Below are 18666 nucleotides of genomic sequence, written 5' to 3'. Positions count from 1 at the left end.
ATCACAAGTAGACGGAGAGGCAGGCAGAGAGAGAGAGAGAGAGAGAGAGAAGCAGGCTCCCTGCTGAGCAGAAAGCCCGATGCGGGACTCGATCCCAGGACCCTGAGATCATGACCTGAGCTGAAGGCAGATGCTTAACGACTGAGCCACCCAGGCGTCCCTCCAATGTAGTTTTATTCCCCCCCTTTATAAGGCATTATTTCCCTGTATATAACAAATTAATGTTGCAAAGCCAACAATGCATGCTTTAATTAATGCTTTATCACCTCGAATCACTTCCATCCCTCTTCCATTACAGTTTTACTCCTACCCACCTCCTTTGTGCTGTTATTTGGGAATTAGTTTACAAATATTTTACGCCCTAAGTTTTATATACCCAACAATGCATTTTAACACTATTTTACATCATTGCCTTTGGAATCAGTTAAGAAAATGAAGCAGAAAAATATGCATTTATGTCATTATCTTTGCCAATTTTCTTTACTTTTTTGTGTGGCTTCAACTTTCCTTCTGGAAAAAATTGCAATCAGTTTTTTTTTTTTAATTAAAATTCCTGTTAACATACAGTGTAATATTAGTTTCAAGTGTATAATTTAGTGATTCATCACTTACAACACCCAGTGCTCATCACAAGTGTCCTACTTAATACCCATCATCTGTTTCCCCCACCCCCCACCCTCCCCCTGTCTTCTGGTAACCATCAGTTTATTCTCTGCACTTAAGAGTCTGCTTCCTGGTTTGTTGCTCTTCCCCCCCACCCCATGTTCACCTGTTTGTTTTTTTCTTTAATTCCACATGAGTGAAATCATACGGTATTTGTTTTTCTTTGACTGACTTATTTTGCTTAGCATAATACACTCTAGCTCCATCCACGTCGTTGCAAATGGTGAGATTTGATTCTTTTTTATTCCTAAGCAATATTCCAGTGTGTGTGTGTGTGTGTGTGTGTGTGTGTGTGTGTGTGTATCACAGCTTTTTTATCCATTCATCAGCTGATGGACATTTATGTCCTTTCCATAATTTGGATATTGTTGATGATGCTGCTATAAACACTGGAGTGCATGTATCCCTTCAAATCTGTATTTTTGTATCCATTGGGTAAATATCTAGTGGTGCAATTGCTAGGTCATAGGGTAGTTCTATTTTTAATTTTTTAAGGAACCTCCATACTGTTTTCCAGAGTGGCTGCAGCAGCTTGCATTCCCACCAACAGTATAAGAGCGTTCCCCACTTCTCCACGTCCGCGCCCACACTTGTTTCCTGTGTTAATTTCACCCATTCTGACAGATGTAAGGTGACATCTCATTATCCTTTTGATTTGCATTTCCTGATGAGTGATGTTGAGCATGTCTTCATGTGTCTGTTAGGCATCTATCTGTATGTCTCTTTTGGAAAAATGTCTATTCATGTCTTCTGCCCATTTTTTTAAACTGGATTATTTATTTTCTGGGTGTTGAGTTTGATAAGTTCTTTATATACTTGGGATACTAACCTTTTCTTCATCAGTTAAATCATTTGCAGGTATCTTCTCCCATTCTAGAGGTTGCCTGTTAGTTTTATTGATTGTTTCCTTTGCTGTGCAGAAGCATTTTATCTTAATGAACTTTCAATAGTTTATTTTTGCTTGTGTTTCCCTTGCCTCAGGAGACATATCTAGAAAAAAGTAGTTGTGGCTGAGGTCAGAGAGGTTGCTGGCTGTGTTCTTCTCTAGGATTTTGATGGTTTCCTGTCTCACATTTAGGTCTTTCATCCATTTTGACTTTATTTTTGTGTGTGGTATACGAAAATGGTCCAGATTCATTCTTCTGCATGTTGCTGTCCAGTTTTTCCAACACCATTTTTTGAAGAGGCTGTTTTTTCTCCATTGGATATTCTTTCTTGCTTTGTTGATGATTAGTTAACGAGATAGCTGTGGGTTCATTTCTGGATTTTCTTTTCTGTTCCATTGATCTATGTGTCTGTTTTTGTGCCACTATCATACTGTTGTGATGACTGCTGCTTTGTAATACAGCTTAAAGTCTGGAATTATGATGCCTCCAGCTTTTCCTTTCATTTTCAGGATTGCTTTGGCTGTTTGGGGTCTTTTGTGGTTCCATACAGATTTTAGCAGTATTTGTTCTAGCTCTGTGAAAAGTGCTGGTGACATTTAGATAGGAATTGCATTAAATGTGTAGATTGCTTTGGGTAGTATAGACATTTTAGTAATGTTTGTTCTTCTAATCCATGTTCCATTTCTTTGTGTCATCTTCAATTTCTTTCATCACTGTTTTATAGTTTTCAGAGTACAGATCTTTTACCTCTTTGGTAGGTTTATTCCTCAGTATCTTATGGTTTTTGTTGCGATTGTAAATGGGATATACTCTTGATTTCTCTTTCTGATGCCTCAGTATTGGTGTATAGAAATGCAATACATTTCTGTACACTGATTTTGTTTCCTGCGATTTTACTGAATTTTGTGTATCAATTCTAGCAATATTTTGGTGGAGTTTTTTGGATTTTCTGTATAGAGTATCATGTCATCTGCAAATAGTGAAAATTTTACTTTTTTCTTGCCAATTTGGATGCCTTTTATTTCTTTTTGATGTCTGACTGCTGAGGCTAGAACTTCCACTACTATGTTAAATTACAGGGGTGAGAGTAGACATCCCCTGCCTTGTTCCCAACTGTAGAAGAAAAGTGGTGAGACTTTCCTCATTGAGGATGATATTAGCTGTGAGTTTTTCATATATGGCTTTTATTATGTTGAGGTATGTTCCCTCTGACCCTACTTGGTTGAAGGATTTTATCTTGAATGAATGCTGTATTTTGTCAAATGCTTTTCTTTTTTTTTTTTAAGATTTTATTTTTATTTATTTATTTGACAGAGATCACAAGTAGGCAAGAGAGGCAGGCAAAGAGAGAGGGGGAAGCAGACTCCCCGCTGAGCAGAGAACCCGATGCGGGGCTCGATCCCAGGACCCTGAGATCATGACCTGAGCCGAAGGCAGGTTTTAACCCACTGAGACACGCAGGCGCCCCTCAAATGCTTTTTCTGACTCTGTTGAGAGGATCATATGGTTCTTATTCTTTCTTTTATTAATGTCATGTATCATGTTGACTGAGTTGTGAATATTGAACCACTCTTGCAGCCCAGGAACAAATCCCTCTTGATTGCAGTGAATGATTCTTTTAGTAGTATTAAATTTGATTTGCTAGTATTTTGTTAAGAATTTTTGCATCCCCCCCCACCAAGAAAAATGTTTGCAACCTTGTTCATTAGGGATATTGGCCTGTAGTTCTCTTTTTTAGTGGAATCTTTGTCTGGTTTTGGAATCAGGGTAATGCTGGTCTTGTAGAACGTTTTCTTTCCATTTCTTTCTTTTTCATTTTTCTTTCTTTTCTTTTCTTTTTCTTTTTTTTTTTTTTTTGGACCAGTTTGGGAAGAATGGGTATTAACTCTTCTTTAAATGTTTGGTAGCATTCACCTGGGAGGCCATCTGGCCCTGGACTTTTCTTTGTTGTGAGATTTTTTGATTAGTGATTCAATTTCTTTGCTGGTTATGGGTCTGTTCAAGTTTTCTATTTCTTCCTTTTTCAGTTTTGGTAGTTTATATGTTTTTAGGAATTTACCCATTTCTTCCAGATTGTCCGATTTGGTGGCATATAATTTGTCATAATATTTTTATAATTGTTTGTATTTCTGTGTTGTTACTTCTTTTCTCTCATTTGTGATTTTATTTATTTGAGTCCTTTCTCTTTTTTTAAAGGTTTTATTTACTCATTTGACAGAGAGAGACACAACGAGAGAGGGAGCACAAGCAGGCAGAGTGGCAGAGGGAGAGGGAGAAGCAGGCTTCCTGCTGAGCAGGGAGCCCAATGCAGGGCTTGATCCCAGGACCCTGGGATCATGACCTGAGCAGAAGACAGATGCTTAATGACTGAGCCATCCAGGTGCTCCTCTCTTTTCTTTATAATATGTCTGACTAGGGGTTTATCAATTTTATTAGTTTTTTTCAGAGAACCAGCTCCTGGTTTCATTGAACCTTTCCACTGTTTTTGTTTTGTTTCTTTCTTTCTTTTTTTTTTTTTTTTTTAGTTTCTGTATTATTTATTTCTGCTCTAATCTTTTTTATTTCTCTTTTTCTGCTAGCTTTAGGCTTCACTTGTAGTTCTTTTTTTAGCTCCTTTAGGTGTAAGATTAGGTTGTTTTTCTCTGAGATTCTTCTTGCTTCTTGAAGTAGGGCTGTATCACTACAGACTTTACTCTTATGACCATTTTTGCTGCATCTCAATTTTGTTTCCATGGATTTTTAAAGTTTTTTCTTTAATTTGCTGGTTGACCCATTCATTCTTTAGTAGGATGTTCTTTAATCTCCATGTATTTGTGGTCTTTCCAATTTTTTTCTTGTGGCTGACATCAAGTTTCATAGTGTTATGTTTGTAAAATATGCCCGGTGTGATCTCAGTCTTCTTGTAGTTGTTGAGGCCTGATGTGTGGCCCCGTGTGTGAGCTGCCTGACGAATATTGCATGTACACTCAAAAGGAAAGCATATCCTGCTACTTTAGGTTGAAATGTTCTGAGCATCTGTTAAGTCCATCTGGTCCACTGTGTCATTCGAAGCCATTGCTTCCTTATTGATTTTCTGCTTAGGTGATCTGTCCATTTCTATAAATGGGATGTTAAAGTTGCCTACTATTATTGTACTATTGTCAATGAGTTCTTTTAAGTTTGTTATTGTTTTATATATTTAGGTCCTCCCAAGTTGAGAGCATAAATATTTACAATTGTTAGATCTTCTCATTGGGTACTCCCCTTTATTATGACATAGTGCCCTTCTTTATCTCTTGTTAAGTCTTTGCTTTAAAACCTAGTTTGTCTGATACAGGTATTGCTACTCTGGCTTTCTTTTGATGTTGTTAGCATGATAAATTTTTTCTCCATCCTCTCACTTTCAATTTGTAGGTCTCTTTAGGTCTAAAATTAGTCTCTTATTTGACAGAGACACAGTGATATAGGGGACTCAAGCAAGGGGAGTGAGAGAGGGAGTATGAGGCTCCCCACTGAGCAGGGAGCCCGATGTGGGGCTCGATCCCATTACCCCAGGATCATGACCTGAGCTGAAGGCAGACGCTTGATGACTGAGCCACCCAGGCACCCCAGGGTTTTGTTTTTTTTTTTTAACCATTCTGACACCCTGTCTGTGATTAGAGCCATTAGTCCACTTACATTCAGCATAATTATTGATAGGTATACATTTAATGCCATTTAATTACTTGTTTTATCATTGTTTCTGGAAGTCTTTATTTCTTTCTAGTCTTTGTTACTTTGGGTCTGTTTTCCCCCTCCAAATAAGTCCTCTTTAATATTTCTTGCAGGGCTCATTTAGTGGTCGTGAACTCCTTTAGTTTTTGTTTTTCTGGCAAATTCTTTCTCTCTCCTATTCTGAATGATAGCTTTGCTGCATAGGGTATTCTGGGCTGCAGATTTTTCCCATTCAGCACATTGAATATATCTTGCCAGTCCCTTTTGGCTTCCCAAGTTTCTGTGGAGAGATAGCTGCTATCCTTATTTGTTTTCCCTTGTAAGTTAGGGACTTCCTTTCTCTTGCTGCTTTTAGGATTTTTTTATCATTGTATTTTATAAACTTAAATACAATATGTCTTGGTGTTAGCCTACTTTTGTTGATTTTGATGGGAATTCTCTGTACATCCTGGATTTGGATGTCTGTTTCCTTACCCAGCTTAGGGAAGTTTTCAGCTATTATTTTTTCCCATAAATTCTGTTTCTTTTTCTCTCTCTTTTTCTGGGACTCCTATGATATGAATGTTATTTTGTTTGATGGAGTCACTGAGTTCCCTAAGTCTGCTTTCATGATCCATTATTCTTCCTCTATTGTGTACAGCTTCATTATTTTAAACAATTTTATCTTCTAGGGGCACCTGGGTGGCTCAGTGGGTTAAAGCCTCTGCCTTCAGCTCGGGTCATGATCCCAGGATCCTGGGATCGAGCCCCACATCGGGCTCTCTGCTCAGCGGGAAGCCTGCTTCCCTCTCTCTCTCTGCCTGCCTCTCTGTCTACTTGTGATCTCTGTCAAATAAACAGATAAAACCTTTAAACAAAATAATTTTATCTTCTAGGTAAATTATTCATTCCTTAGTTTCTTTCATTTTTGTGGTCATTACATTCACTTGATTTCAAATCTCACATTGTCGGGTTTTTTTTTTAAGATTTTGTTTATTTGACAGACACAGCAAGAGAGGGAACACAAGCAGGGGGAGTGGGAGAGGGAGAATCAGGCTTCCTGCTAAACAGGGAGCCTAATGTGAGACTCAATCCCAAGACTCTGGGATCATGACCTGAGCCGAAGGCAGACGCTCAATGACTGAGCCACCCAGGTGCCCCCAGCCTAATTTTAGCTCTTTTATATCTGTGGTATCTCCCTGATGTCTTCCATGCTTTTCTCAAGCCCAACATATCCTTATGATTGTTGTTTTAAATTCAGCATTAAGCATATTACTTGTATATGTTTCAATTAGATCCCTTACCATGACCTTTTCCTGTTCTTTCTTTTGGGGTGAATTTCCCTGTGTTGGCATTTTGTCTAGGTGTCTTCTTCTGTGTATTAGGAAAGCCTCTTATGTTTCCTGCTTCTGAGAGTAATGGCTTTATGAAGAGTCATATAATGTTTAGGGGCTGGTGTTTCAGGAATTGTCTCTGGTATGTGCTGCATGCACCGACTGTTGTGTTTTGGCTGCTCTGTCCCTCAGTTCAGTCACTCGCGGAGGCTCTCCTTGCCTGCGGTGGGGCAGTTTGGACCTTGGCCAGAGTTGGGTGAGATTCAACTAGGTGTGCTCTGGTCTGCTTGTTAAATGAGACCTGATGCTATTTCCATGAGAACTGGAGCTTTGCAGGAACTATTGTCAGTAGACATAGTGTGTGCATTGGGTGGGGGCCTTATGCTGGTCTTTGGGGAGAGGGGCCCGCTGTGCTGTCCTTAGCTGCACTTGTCAGAAAAGCCGTACCTGCAGAGCGCAGGGAGGCAGGACTTGGTGTAAGCAGATTAAGTCCGTGTTGGTGCTGTGCCATTTACTGAAGCTGGTCTATGCTGAGGGGCAGAGTAGGAAAATGGCACCATGCAGTTCCTTTGTCCCAAGAGGGGAGTCCGTGCTTGTGCTCTAAGGAAGCCCTCAAAGAAGAGCAAAAAAATTCCCCCCATGTATCCTAGGTGTTTTTCAGATTGCTGTTTTTTTGTTTGTTTTTAGATTTTATTCATTTATTTGACAGAGATCACAAGCAGGCAGAGAGGCAGGCAGAGAGAAAGGAAGGGAAGCCGTTTCCCCTCCGAGCAGAGAGCCCAACCCAGGGCTCGATCCCAGGACCCCAGGATCATGACCTGAGCCGAAGGCAGAGGCTTTAACCCACTGAGCCACCCAGCTGCCCCAGATTGCTCTTTTCAAACGGTGTCCATGTTGATTGTCTGCATGAAGTAGTGCAACATATTGTGGGCTCTACAACAGCTGAGTTGTCTGATTTTTAAAACTCCAAACTTCAGGGACCTGGTGTGGAGGGGATCTGTGGTGGTCCTCTAGGAAAGAATCTCACTATGGGGCACCTGGGTGGCTCAGTGGGTTAAGCCTCTGCTTTTGGCTCAGGTCATGATCTCGGGGTCCTGGGATCGAGCCCCACATCAGGCTCTCTGCTTGGCGGGGAGCCTGCTTCCTCCTCTCTCTCTCTGCCTGCCTCTCTGCCTACTTATGATCTCTCTCTGTCAAATAAAGAAATAAAAAATCTTAAAAAAAAAAATCTCACTGTGCTGGGATTGATGCTGGTGTGATCCAGAAGGACAGTCATACCAGATCACAGGGGTGTGGGATTATGAGCAAGCAGGCTAAACAACCAGTTTCCAGCTTAGGGGCTCTCAGCGGGTGTCTCTGCTTCCATGCTAAGGGGCAGGGGAGGAAATTGCACCTGCAGGCTCTTTTGTCCCTTGAGAAGCAACTCTGAGAACATCACCTCTCACAGAAGCACTTCAAGAAGAGTGAACAGGGGCACCTGGGTGACTCAGTGGGTTAAGCCTCTGCCTTTGGCTCAGGTCATGATCTCAGGGTCCTGGGATCAAGTCCCGCATCCAGCCTTCAGGAGCCTGCTTCCTTCTCTCTCTCTCTCTCTCTCTGCCTGCCTCTCTGCCTACTTGTGATCTCTCTCTGTCAAATAAATAAATTCTTAAAAAAAAAAAAAAAGAAGAGTGAACAGTCTCTCCCTGTGCCCATTAGATGATCTTCAGATCACACTATCTCCCCTGGCATGTTTGCATGCCTTCATTGCGGGAGTAGGGCAGTGCTCTTAGGGCTCTATCCCAGTCAAGCCTGCCAACTTCTTTAACTCCAGTATTTGAGCTGCGCTGGTTACAAAAACTCGGGAAAATCAGCCTGTCTCATTTTCCCAGCCACTAGCTTTAGGAAAGTTGTTCTCCTTTTGCATTCCCATGTGCTCCCGTCTCACCTTTCTCTGCAACCATGGCTCCCTTCCCTCTGTAGCACCTGCCATCTGTTTCCCCCAAACTATAGCTTCACATGTCCTACCTTCCTCAGTGTGGCCTCTTTTCTCCTTGTACTTGTGCACCTGTTCTGTCAGCCCGCAGACTGATTTCTTGGGTATTCAGAATGATTTGATACTGTCCAGTTGTGCTCTAGGGATGAGCCAGACTGGAATCCTCCTACTATGTTGTCATCGAAGCTCTCCGCCTCAATTGCTATCAGTTTCAAGATTTTTCTTAGTGTTTTCTTATATTGTGCTTTTCCTGGAAAAAAAAAATCTCAGATTTTGTTACCTGGGAATGTGTCATTTTGCCTTCACTTTCAAAAGTAGCTTTTGGGATGTAGATTCTTTATTGGCAGCTGCTCATGCTCTCAGCCTTCCGAATACATTGCCCCGTTACCCCTGCCCTCTGCTGTCTCCGCGGAGAATCCGCTCTTGTCTTATTGTGGTTGCCTTTCAGGTGACAGGTTTTCCTCTTGCTGCTTTCAGTATTTCTCATCTCTGGCCTCCACAATTTTCACTACCATGTATCTGTTCTTGGACCTCTTTGTGGTTTTATTCTTTGAGGTCCATTGAGCATCTGGACGTGTAGCCGATTTTCAACAAATTTAGGATGTTTTTATTCATGATCTCTTGAGTATTTGTTGTGTTCCCTCCTCTCCCAATCCCATACTGCCAGCACATGTGTGTTGGTGCACCGGACAGTACCCTACATTTCTTCTGTTTTCATTTTTGTTCTCTCTCCTTCAGGTTGCGTAACCAGTCTGTCTTCGTGTTTCCTGGTTCTGTATCTTGGCAGTTTCAACCTGCTGCTCGCCCCTGCAGTGAATTACTTTCTATCCGAGGGAGTTGGTGGTGCTCAGTATGAGGGATCTCCCAGACCAGCCTCGGATATGAGGACTCACTACAAGGGCTCACAGAAATGTTTATTCCACAGACAGATTTATTTCAGAAAAACTGTCACACACAGTGCTCCGTTTACTATGAGGAAAGGGTCTGTATTAAAGTTAGTGAATAGAAAAGGAACATGAAGCAGAATCCAGGAGAAACCAGGATCAAGCTCCAAGTCATCTCCTCTTGATGCAGTTGTACAGACAGAGCTTAATGTGTAATTTCTTTTTATTTTTAAAGATTTTGTTTATTTATTTGACAGACAGAGATCACAAGTAGGCAGAGAGGCAGGCAGAGAGAGAGGAGGAAGCAGGCTCCCTGCTGAGCAGAGAGCTTGATGCGGGGCTCGATCCCAGGACCCTGGGATCTCGACCTGAGCCGAAGGCAGAGGCTTAACCCTCTGAGCCACCCAGGCGCCCCTGAATGTGTAATTTCTATAAAATACTTCTAGCCAGGGGAGCTCACCCAGGTCTCGGACTCTGGGGTTTTACTGAGGGTTAGTCATGGGCCCTCCTGTGTGAGTGGTCTTGGCTTCTCAGCATCCAGCTCCTCTGGAAGTCTGATACTGTATGTCTCATGGCTCAAGGCGATATATATATACACAGACACTTGTCAGTGCATGTGTTCTGAGAGCTTGCAGATTTCCTCCCAGGAGCGGGTCAAGGGCTAGTCTTAAAGAATATTCAGGGTTTGGACAACTGAGGTCTGTTACCCTTTCACTGCAGACTTTCCAACAGAAGTATTTACTTAATGTGCATGGCATATCTCCCTGGGCTCTGGTGATAGAAAGGAGTAAGATGAGAGCGGTCGTGATAAATGTTGTGTTAGGTTGACTCCTTAGTGGTGCAGGTAAGCCTGTTGGAGTCTGAGCACATATTGTGGGGTGGATTTGAACTTCCTATGAACTGATTTTAGTGTCCCGGCGCTTTCGGACTCACCTTCCTCCTGCACGCATTTGTATGTTTCAGGACTTGGTGATCTTTGAGGATGTGGCTGTGGACTTCACCCTGGAGGAGTGGGCTTTGCTGGATTCTATGCAGAAGAACCTCTACAGAGATGTGATGCTGGAAACTTTCCAGAATCTGGTCTCAGTGGGTAAGAACGGCAGCAGGCCCTCACTTAGTCATTTAGTAAACAAGTATCTCTTGTCGGTGCTTTCCCACAATTTGAAATGTGGAAAAGGAATGCACTGGAAAGTAAAACAGACATGGTCACAGCCATCTCGGACCTGCAACACAGTAATGTCTCCATGACAGTGGGAATGTGTGCATTAAACTGAGGTTTTATTTTTGTCTTGGTTCAGACTTGAAGCTTCCTTGGCTTATTGGTAGTGGGGGGCTGGCTTCATCTGTTGTTTTGGTTCACAGAGAAGTTTCTTGGAAAACTTGATAGTTAGTAAATTGCCCGCCCTTCTGCCCCCCACCCCGCCTGCTGCTGTGAAGTGCTGAAAGCACTGAAGTCCTCAGAGTCTTTCTTTCCTTATAAGTTCCTTCCTCCTTTAATACGTTCATTCACCTTTTTGTTTCAGATTATGAAACACTGTTTAAAGCCAGTGGTTTCTCAACAGGATGCGCTTGAGAAAAAAAATCTATTGAACAGAAGATGGCAAAATTCACAAGAAATCATTCTTGTGCCTACATTTTAGAAAAAAATTGGGACGATGACTGCAGTAAAGATCAACATGGAAAGCATGCAAGACATCAGAGGTGAGTTGTGTTCATAAGGTAAAGCGGTATTAATCCTAGGACAGGGTTTTGGTATGTCATGAAATTTAAAAAACTAAGAACCAAGCTCCAAATCTATTTTTGGAGAGAGAGGACAAGTGGAGTGGGAGAGGGACAGAGGGAGAGGACGAAGCATGACACAGGGCTTGATCCCAGGACCCTGAGATCATGACCTGAGCTGACAGCAGACGGTTAATTGAGCCAACCAGGTGCCCCCAAATCTATTTCAAATTCTAGGAAGGTTTTTAAAAACTTGACCGAGACATCAAGTGTTTGAAGCATAATTCAGTTAGACACTCTTTTAGGAAGACCCCATACATGATAAACAGTATGAACAGTGAACATGATAGAGGTCGCTTCTAGGGCATTTAGTTAACTTTAAGATGATCTGGAGACGGTAGAAAAACTTCTGGATACTAAAATGCAGTTAGCCATCTGGTTCTAATACTTACTAGTTGCTAATAACAAATCATTAATAAACATAATATTGATAAAGTGTTTCTGACTTTTAACAGAAATCCTGCAACAGACAGATTCTGTGAAAGTAAAGAAAGAAAGAAAACACAGAGAAGCTTGCAGCCAGCTTCCTCATTTTAATTTCTTTTTTTTTTTTTTTTTTTTTTTTTTTTAAGATTTTATTTATTTATTTGACAGAGAGAGAGATCACAAGTAGTCAGAGAGTCCGACAGAGAGAGAGAGAGAGAAGCAGGCTCCCTGCTGAGCAAAGAGCCCGATGCGGGGCTCGATCCCAGGACACTGAGATCATGACCTGAGCCGAAGGCAGCGGCTTAATCCACTGAGCCACCCAGGCGCCCCTCCTCATTTTAATTTCTGCAAGAATATTTCCACTGGAGTAAAACTCTATGAATGCACCAAGTGTGGGAAAGGCTTCATGCATCTTTCTTCCCTTAAAAGGCACGTCAGAGGGGCACCTGGGTGGCTCAGTGGGTTAAAGCCTCTGCCTTCGGCTCAGGTCATGATCTCAGGGTCCTGGGATCGAGCCCCACATCGGGCTCTCTGCTCAGCAGGGAGCCTGCTTCCTCCTCTATCTCTGCCTGCCTCTCTGCCTACTTGTGATCTCTGTCAAATAAATAAAATCTTAAAAAAAAAAAAAAAAAAAAAAGGCACGTCAGATCTCACTGTGGACAAAAACCACACCTGCATCAGGAACACCAGCAGGCTTGCATTTGTGGCACACACCTGAGAACTCACACCGGAGAGAAGCCCTACGGATGTAAGTTATGTGGGAAAACCTTTCCTTATTTCTACTCTCTCACACAGCATATCAGGATGCACACTCCGGAGAGAAACTATGAATGCAAGCAGTGTGGGAAAACCTTCCAAGAGTTCTCCAGTCTTACTAGACACATGAAAACACACACTGGGGAAAAGCCATATAAGTGTAAGGAATGTGGGAAAGCCTTCATTTATCCCTCAATCTTTCAAAGACACATGGTAACACACACAGAGGAGAGGCCCTATGAATGTAAGTTATGCAGAAAAGCCTTCCACCATTCTTACTCTCTCACTCAACATAAGAAGATTCACACTTCAGAGAAAACCTATGAACGCAGGCAGTGTGGGAAAACCTTCCATGAGTTCTCCAGTTTTACTGGGCATGTGCGAACTCACACTGGAGAAAAGCCATACAAGTGTAAGGAATGTGGGAAAGTCTTTATCCCTCCGTCTTTCAAAGGCACATGATAACACACACTGGGGAGAAGCCCTATGAGTGTAAGTTATGTGGGAAAACTTTTCAACATCCGTTCTCCCTTGCTCAACATAAAAAGAGTCACACAGCAGAAAAAACTTATGAATGCAAGCAGTGTGGCATAGCCTTCCGCGGGTTTGCCAGTCTTACTAGACACGTGAGAACCCACACTGGGGAGAAGCCACATAAGTGTAAGGAATGTGGGAAAGCCTTTATTTATCCTTCCACCTTTTGAAGACACATGATAACACACACTGCAGAGAAGCCCTATAAGTGCAGACAGTGTGGGAAAACCTTCAGTTATCCCCAGTCTTTCCAAGGACATGAAAAGACACACACTGGAGAGAAGCCCTATGAGTGTAAGGAATGTGGGAAAGTCTTCAGTTGGCCTGAAACCTTCCGAGTACATGTGAGGGTTCACACTGGGGAGAAGCTGTATAACTGTGAGTTCTGTGGGAAAGCTTTCAGTTCCCCCAAGTCCTTCCAGGGGCACATGAGAACCCACACTGGGGAGAAACCTTACGAGTGTAAACAGTGTGGAAAAGCCTTCAGTTGGCCCTCAACCTTTCGAGAACATGTAAGAAGCCACACTGAGGAGAAACTGTATAAATGTGAGAATTGTGGGAGAGCCTTCACTTCTTCCAGATCCTTCCAAGGCCATGTGTGGACTCACACTGGAGAGAAGCCTTATGAGTGTGCACAATGTGGGAAAGCCTTTAGTTGGTCCTCATCATTACAAAAGCACGTGAGGATGCACACTGGAGAGAAACCCCACAAATGTAAACAATGTGGGAACGCCTTTAAGTGGCCCTCATCCTTTCGAAACCACATGAGGATGCACACTGGGTAGCAGCCCCAGAAATGCACGTAATATTGGAAGAATCTCTGTTAGGCCATGCTTTCTAGAGAGAGATTCAGTAACTGTAAGTAATGTTGGAATATCTTGCACTAATTCATGTATTATACTCCGGGAAGGAAATATGGAAGTTGTAAACATGGTATTGTGTTTGTCATTACCTCATTTAACCCTGGACCCCGAAATAGTGAGTTTCCGGTTCTTTCACAAATAAGTGCTCATGTAAGAACTCTTAAGTCCTCCTTCAGCGAGGGTGTGGAAGTTTGAAAAGTGTTTTGTTTTTTTGCCCGATTTTTCAATTAATACCATTTTCTTTCTTGGTAGTTTATTTGTGCTACAGTAGTGTGAAGTGTGCTTTTATGTGACACAGAGTTTAATTCCTACATAATGTACTGTAGTGTGAGTGCGTGACAGTGAGCATCAGATTATAACGCAGCACCTGACAGCACTGCACTGCTGCGGCTTCTGTGTCAAAGACCTCCATGTGGACTAAACGTAGTTGGCTGTAGACTGCGGCTACCAGCAGAACCACCCAGTACAGAAGCAGGCCACCCTCCACCAGTGAAGTTCCTACTAAAGAGTCAACCTGCAAAACCCTGGGCATCCCACCCTTGACCCCAAAACAGGCAGAACACCAGGTCCGCATTCACTCTCTTACAGCCTTGCTGTGTGGCCCCAGGTGTGCTGTGTACTTCCCAGGACTTGAGAGTAATAAACCTTGTCCTTCTGGGTTCCATGATGGCTATTGCTAAGGTGCGTCTTCCAATTATAATAAGAACCACGGGGAGTGGAGGTAGGAACATACTTCACGCTTCATTTCTTGATGGTTAAAAGGTTTAGGCCACGCGGTATGCACTTATGACTAAATGGCCGTCACAGAGCAGGGCTTTCCAGTGCTTTGCACATGGGTGTGGGTGTTTGAACGTCCTGGTGGCAGAACTGCAGGCTGCACTCGTGACCAGCTCTGGGGGCAGTGGGCCACTCCACTGGCCTCTCTTGCATGCCAGCCGGGATCTTGATTGGTGGCTATGATGTTAACACTGTAAATGCTGACTTTACTACTAGGGGTCTGAGTAAATTTTCAGTGATTAGGAAAAGTGGGTTTAGCAGTCTTTGTTTATGCCCCTTGCACCAGGATGGATGGAGTAAAATGGACATAAATGTTTAATGTTTACAGTTATCATAAACAGTACTGCAGTCATCTGATACACACTGTTGTATTGCTGATTGTAATTCCCACCCAAAGCTGTTCATTTGGGGAGAGCACAGCTCAGGCACAGTGGCCTCTCCACCCACTCCTGACATCGGGCTCATGGGGTTGACGCCCTGCGGAGTTGTGCTCTGCTTCCTGGCAGCCTGAGCCACCTTCCCTCCCCTTTATCCTGGAGCAGACACTGTACTAAGGTGATGGAGACATCTCCAGAAACATCGTCATCTCTGGGCCACATCAGGACAAAATGAATGAAAGGTTGTGCAAATCTATTTTTGAAGACTTAACATTTCATCTTAAATGGGATGTGTCTGGGAAAGTGGTAGGAAAACATTTTTGTGTGGAAATGCTTTTATTCCTCTTCCATACAGCCCTCAGCCCTTGCACAGGAAAGGTCTGGATGAGAGTGGGGGCTTGTGTCTTGCTTTCCCAACGTGGGCCCACGGGCCTATTCCTCTTATCCTTCTGTGAGAAATCTTGGCAATGATTGTGACCGTGTGCTGAGTCCTGTACTTTGGGAATGCTGTGGCTACAAGACAAAAGACCAGCCAGTCTTCCCAGTGGGACCCTGTTTGGGGCATCCTTATCCTTGGGCACCAGCAGTGTGTCTCTCCAGCGCCCGTCCTGAGATCTCTCCCAGCTCTGAAGTTCCCACCTCAAGAACAGATGTGTCCTCCTCCTGAGAAGCACCACTGGAGATGCACACCTGCTTCCATTAGGGAGCAGGTCCCTAAGGCTGGAAACAGTGGCAGGATCCATGTCACAAGCCACAGCAATCCCCAGAGCCATACAGTCAGCTCAACACATGCACAATCACATACAACAGTGTCAGAACTACCAAGGATATCACAAAGGTACATCATGTGCCCAGCCACCCAATGTCCCTCAGTCACCCACTACTGGTTCTCTTGCACAGCCCAGCCTGACCACTTTCTTTGTAAAACACCAAAGAGAAACATACGTGGGGAGAACATAAAAACTACTCATTCTCCAGTTTCAACTTAAATATTCTTTGAAACATTATTATTTTCTCATTATTTTAGTATTTCAAGTATTTCAAATTGTTACCACCTTTTTCAAACTCAGGGAGACATGCATGGACGGATGTGGTAACTTTTTAACGGCACAAACCTTAACCTTATCATCAACCTTAACAGCATATGGTTCCCCTCAGCAGCAGTGCCTTTTCTTGGACAGTAACAGTAATTATCATACATTAAAGTAATCCAGCGCACGAAAAAAGGCATCCCAAGGGGAATTTAAAGGTACTTGAGAGAAATGAAAAGGAAAATAAAACTTACCAAAACATACAGAGTGTAGCAACAGCATTGCTAAGTGAGAATTTATAATCTACAGATACTTATATTAAAAAACAAGAAAAAACAAGACTTCAATTCAACAATCTGACTTCACAACCTAAGAAGTGGAGCAAGAAGAAGCAAATCAAAACCTCAGAGAAGGGAGGAAATAATAAAGATTGGAGCAGAGATAAATGAAAAGGAAAATAGAAAAATAATAGAGAAAATTAAAGAGAAAAAAATTAAAACTTGGTTCTTTCAGATCAACAAAACTGACAAACATTTAGCTAGGCAGACTAAGAAAGAGAAAACCCAAATCGTTAAAATCAGAAAGGCAGTGAAGACATCGCTACTGAGGCTACAGAAGCAGAAAGGATTACAGAATAACATGAAGAAATGTACAGCAACAAATTGGAGAACTGAGATGGAAGAGGCAGGTTCCTAGAAACACGAAACCTGCTGAGAATCAGTCATGAAGCAATAGAAAATCCAAACAGCTATACTAATAAAGAATTGAATCACTGATCAAAACCCTCCCAAAGAAAAGTCCTGAACCTGATGGCTTCACTGGTGAATTGTACCAAACAATTTAAAGAAGAATATTAATACTTACCAAAATTTTCCCAAAAAAATTGAAGAGAAAAGAACACCTCTTAAGCTATGAGACCAGCATCACCCTGATAGAAAAGCCAAGGATTCTACAAGGAAACAAAACTACACACCAGTAGCCCATATGAATTTGTGTGTAAAACTCCCCAGCAAAATACTAGCAGATAGAATTCCGCAGCAAACTGAAAGGACTGCACACCCTGATGAAGTGGGATTTACTACTGGAAAGCAAGGATGGTTCAGCATACAAAAATGAATCCATGCAATGCACATTAACAGAATGAAGGTAAAAAATCAAATTATTACCTTAAACTGATGCAGAAGCAGCACATGATGAAATCCAACACCCTTTTGTAACACTCCATCAGCTAAGAGTAGAAGGGAACGACCTCAATATTATAAAATCCATATATTAAAAACCCACAGAGAACATCACACTCCGTGGTAAGACTGAAAGCCTTTTTTCTCTCAGATCAGGAATAAGAATGACTTTCACCACTCCCATTTAACATGGTACAGAAGTTATACCCAGAGTAATTAGGCAAAGAAAATAAATAAGCATCCAGCTTGGAAAGGAATAAAAATTATATCTGTACATCTTATATACAGAAAATTCTAAAGAGTCCACTTACGCACACAAAACCATTAAAAATAAATGAGTTTAACAAAGTATCAGGATAAAAAGGTAACACACAAATTTGTTTCATTTCTTTTTTTTTTTTAAGATTTTATTTATTTATCCGACAGAGATCACAGGTAGGCAGAGAGGCAGGCAGAGAGAGAGGAGGAAGCAGGCTCCCCGCTGAGCAGAGAGCCTGATGCGGGGCTCGATCCCAGGACCCTGGGATCATGACCTGAGCCGAAGGCAGAGGCTTAACCCACTGAGCCACCCAAGCGCCCCATTTGTTTCATTTCTAAATACAATAAACAATAGGAAAAGAAAATTACAAAACCAATTCTAACTAAAATAGCATCAAAATGAATAAAATATTCAGGACTTAACCACCGAGGCAAAAAACTCATACAAGGTAAAACGACAAATCATTGCTGAAAGAAAAGATCTAATAATGGAAAGACATCATATGTTCATGGTTTAAATACAGTTGTGTGGTTTGTTTTTTTCTTTTCTTTTAGATTTTTATTTATTTGTCAGATCCTGTGAACAAGCAGGGGGAGCAACAGGCAGAGAGCGAAGAAGAAGCAGGCTTCCTGCTGAGCAGAGAGCCCGATGTGGGGCTAAATCCCAGGACCCTGGGATCATGATCTGAGCTGAAGGCAGACGCTTACCTGACTAAGCCACCCAGGTGCCCCTGGTCAACTGATTTTGGTAAGTGTGCCAGGATTATTCAGTGGGGAAAGGACAGTCTTTCGATAAATGGTGCTGGGGAAACTGGACATCCACATGGAAAAGAATGAAGTGGATCCTCACCTAATAACATAAACAGACATTACTCAAGATGGATCAAGAACCTACATGTAGGGGCGCCTGGGTGGCTCAGTGGGTTAAAGCCTCTGCCTTCAGCTCAGGTCATGGTCCCAGGGTCTTGGGATCAAGCCCCGCATGGGGCTCTCTGCTCAGCAGGGAGCCTGTCTCCCCCCCTCTCTGCCTGCCTCTCTGCCTGCTTGTGATCTCTCTCTCTGTCCAATAAATAAATAAAATCTTAAAAAAAAAAAAAAACCTACATGTAAGCCCTGCAACAATAAAACTCTTAGAAAGAAACAGAAGAAAAGCTTTGTAACACTGGATGTGGCAGTGAGTTCTTAACTATAACACCAAAGTCACAAGTAACAAAAGATAAAATAGGGGAACCTGGGTAGCTTAGACGGTTAAGCGTCTGCCTTTAGCTC

General features: G+C 42.4%; 2 protein-coding genes and 1 long non-coding RNA gene across 3 annotated transcripts in view; 2 read left to right on the top strand and 1 right to left on the bottom strand.

Annotated features, from left to right (window-relative positions):
• Nucleotides 1-18666, bottom strand: part of LOC111161712 (zinc finger protein 77-like) — a 106381-nt gene that overhangs the window by 75391 nt on the left and 12324 nt on the right. The window lies entirely within an intron of this gene.
• Nucleotides 10321-11722, top strand: LOC111161719. The gene is made up of 3 exons (XR_002641541.1): nt 10321-10505; nt 10939-11116; nt 11650-11722. It is a non-coding gene; the product is annotated as an uncharacterized LOC111161719 (long non-coding RNA).
• On the top strand, nt 12898-16224 carry LOC111161716 (zinc finger protein 57-like). The gene has a single exon (XM_022525592.1). It carries the CDS (start codon nt 13087-13089, stop codon nt 13693-13695), a length of 609 nt encoding a protein of 202 aa, XP_022381300.1. The 5' UTR covers nt 12898-13086; the 3' UTR covers nt 13696-16224.

The sequence above is a fragment of the Enhydra lutris genome, unplaced genomic scaffold (genome assembly GCF_002288905.1).
Source record: "Enhydra lutris kenyoni isolate GAN:26980312 unplaced genomic scaffold, ASM228890v2 scaffoldscaffold86, whole genome shotgun sequence".
Classification (NCBI taxonomy): domain Eukaryota; kingdom Metazoa; phylum Chordata; class Mammalia; order Carnivora; family Mustelidae; genus Enhydra; species Enhydra lutris.
The sequence above is the reverse complement of the archived record's forward strand: the minus strand, read 5'-3'. Positions and strand labels throughout refer to the sequence as shown.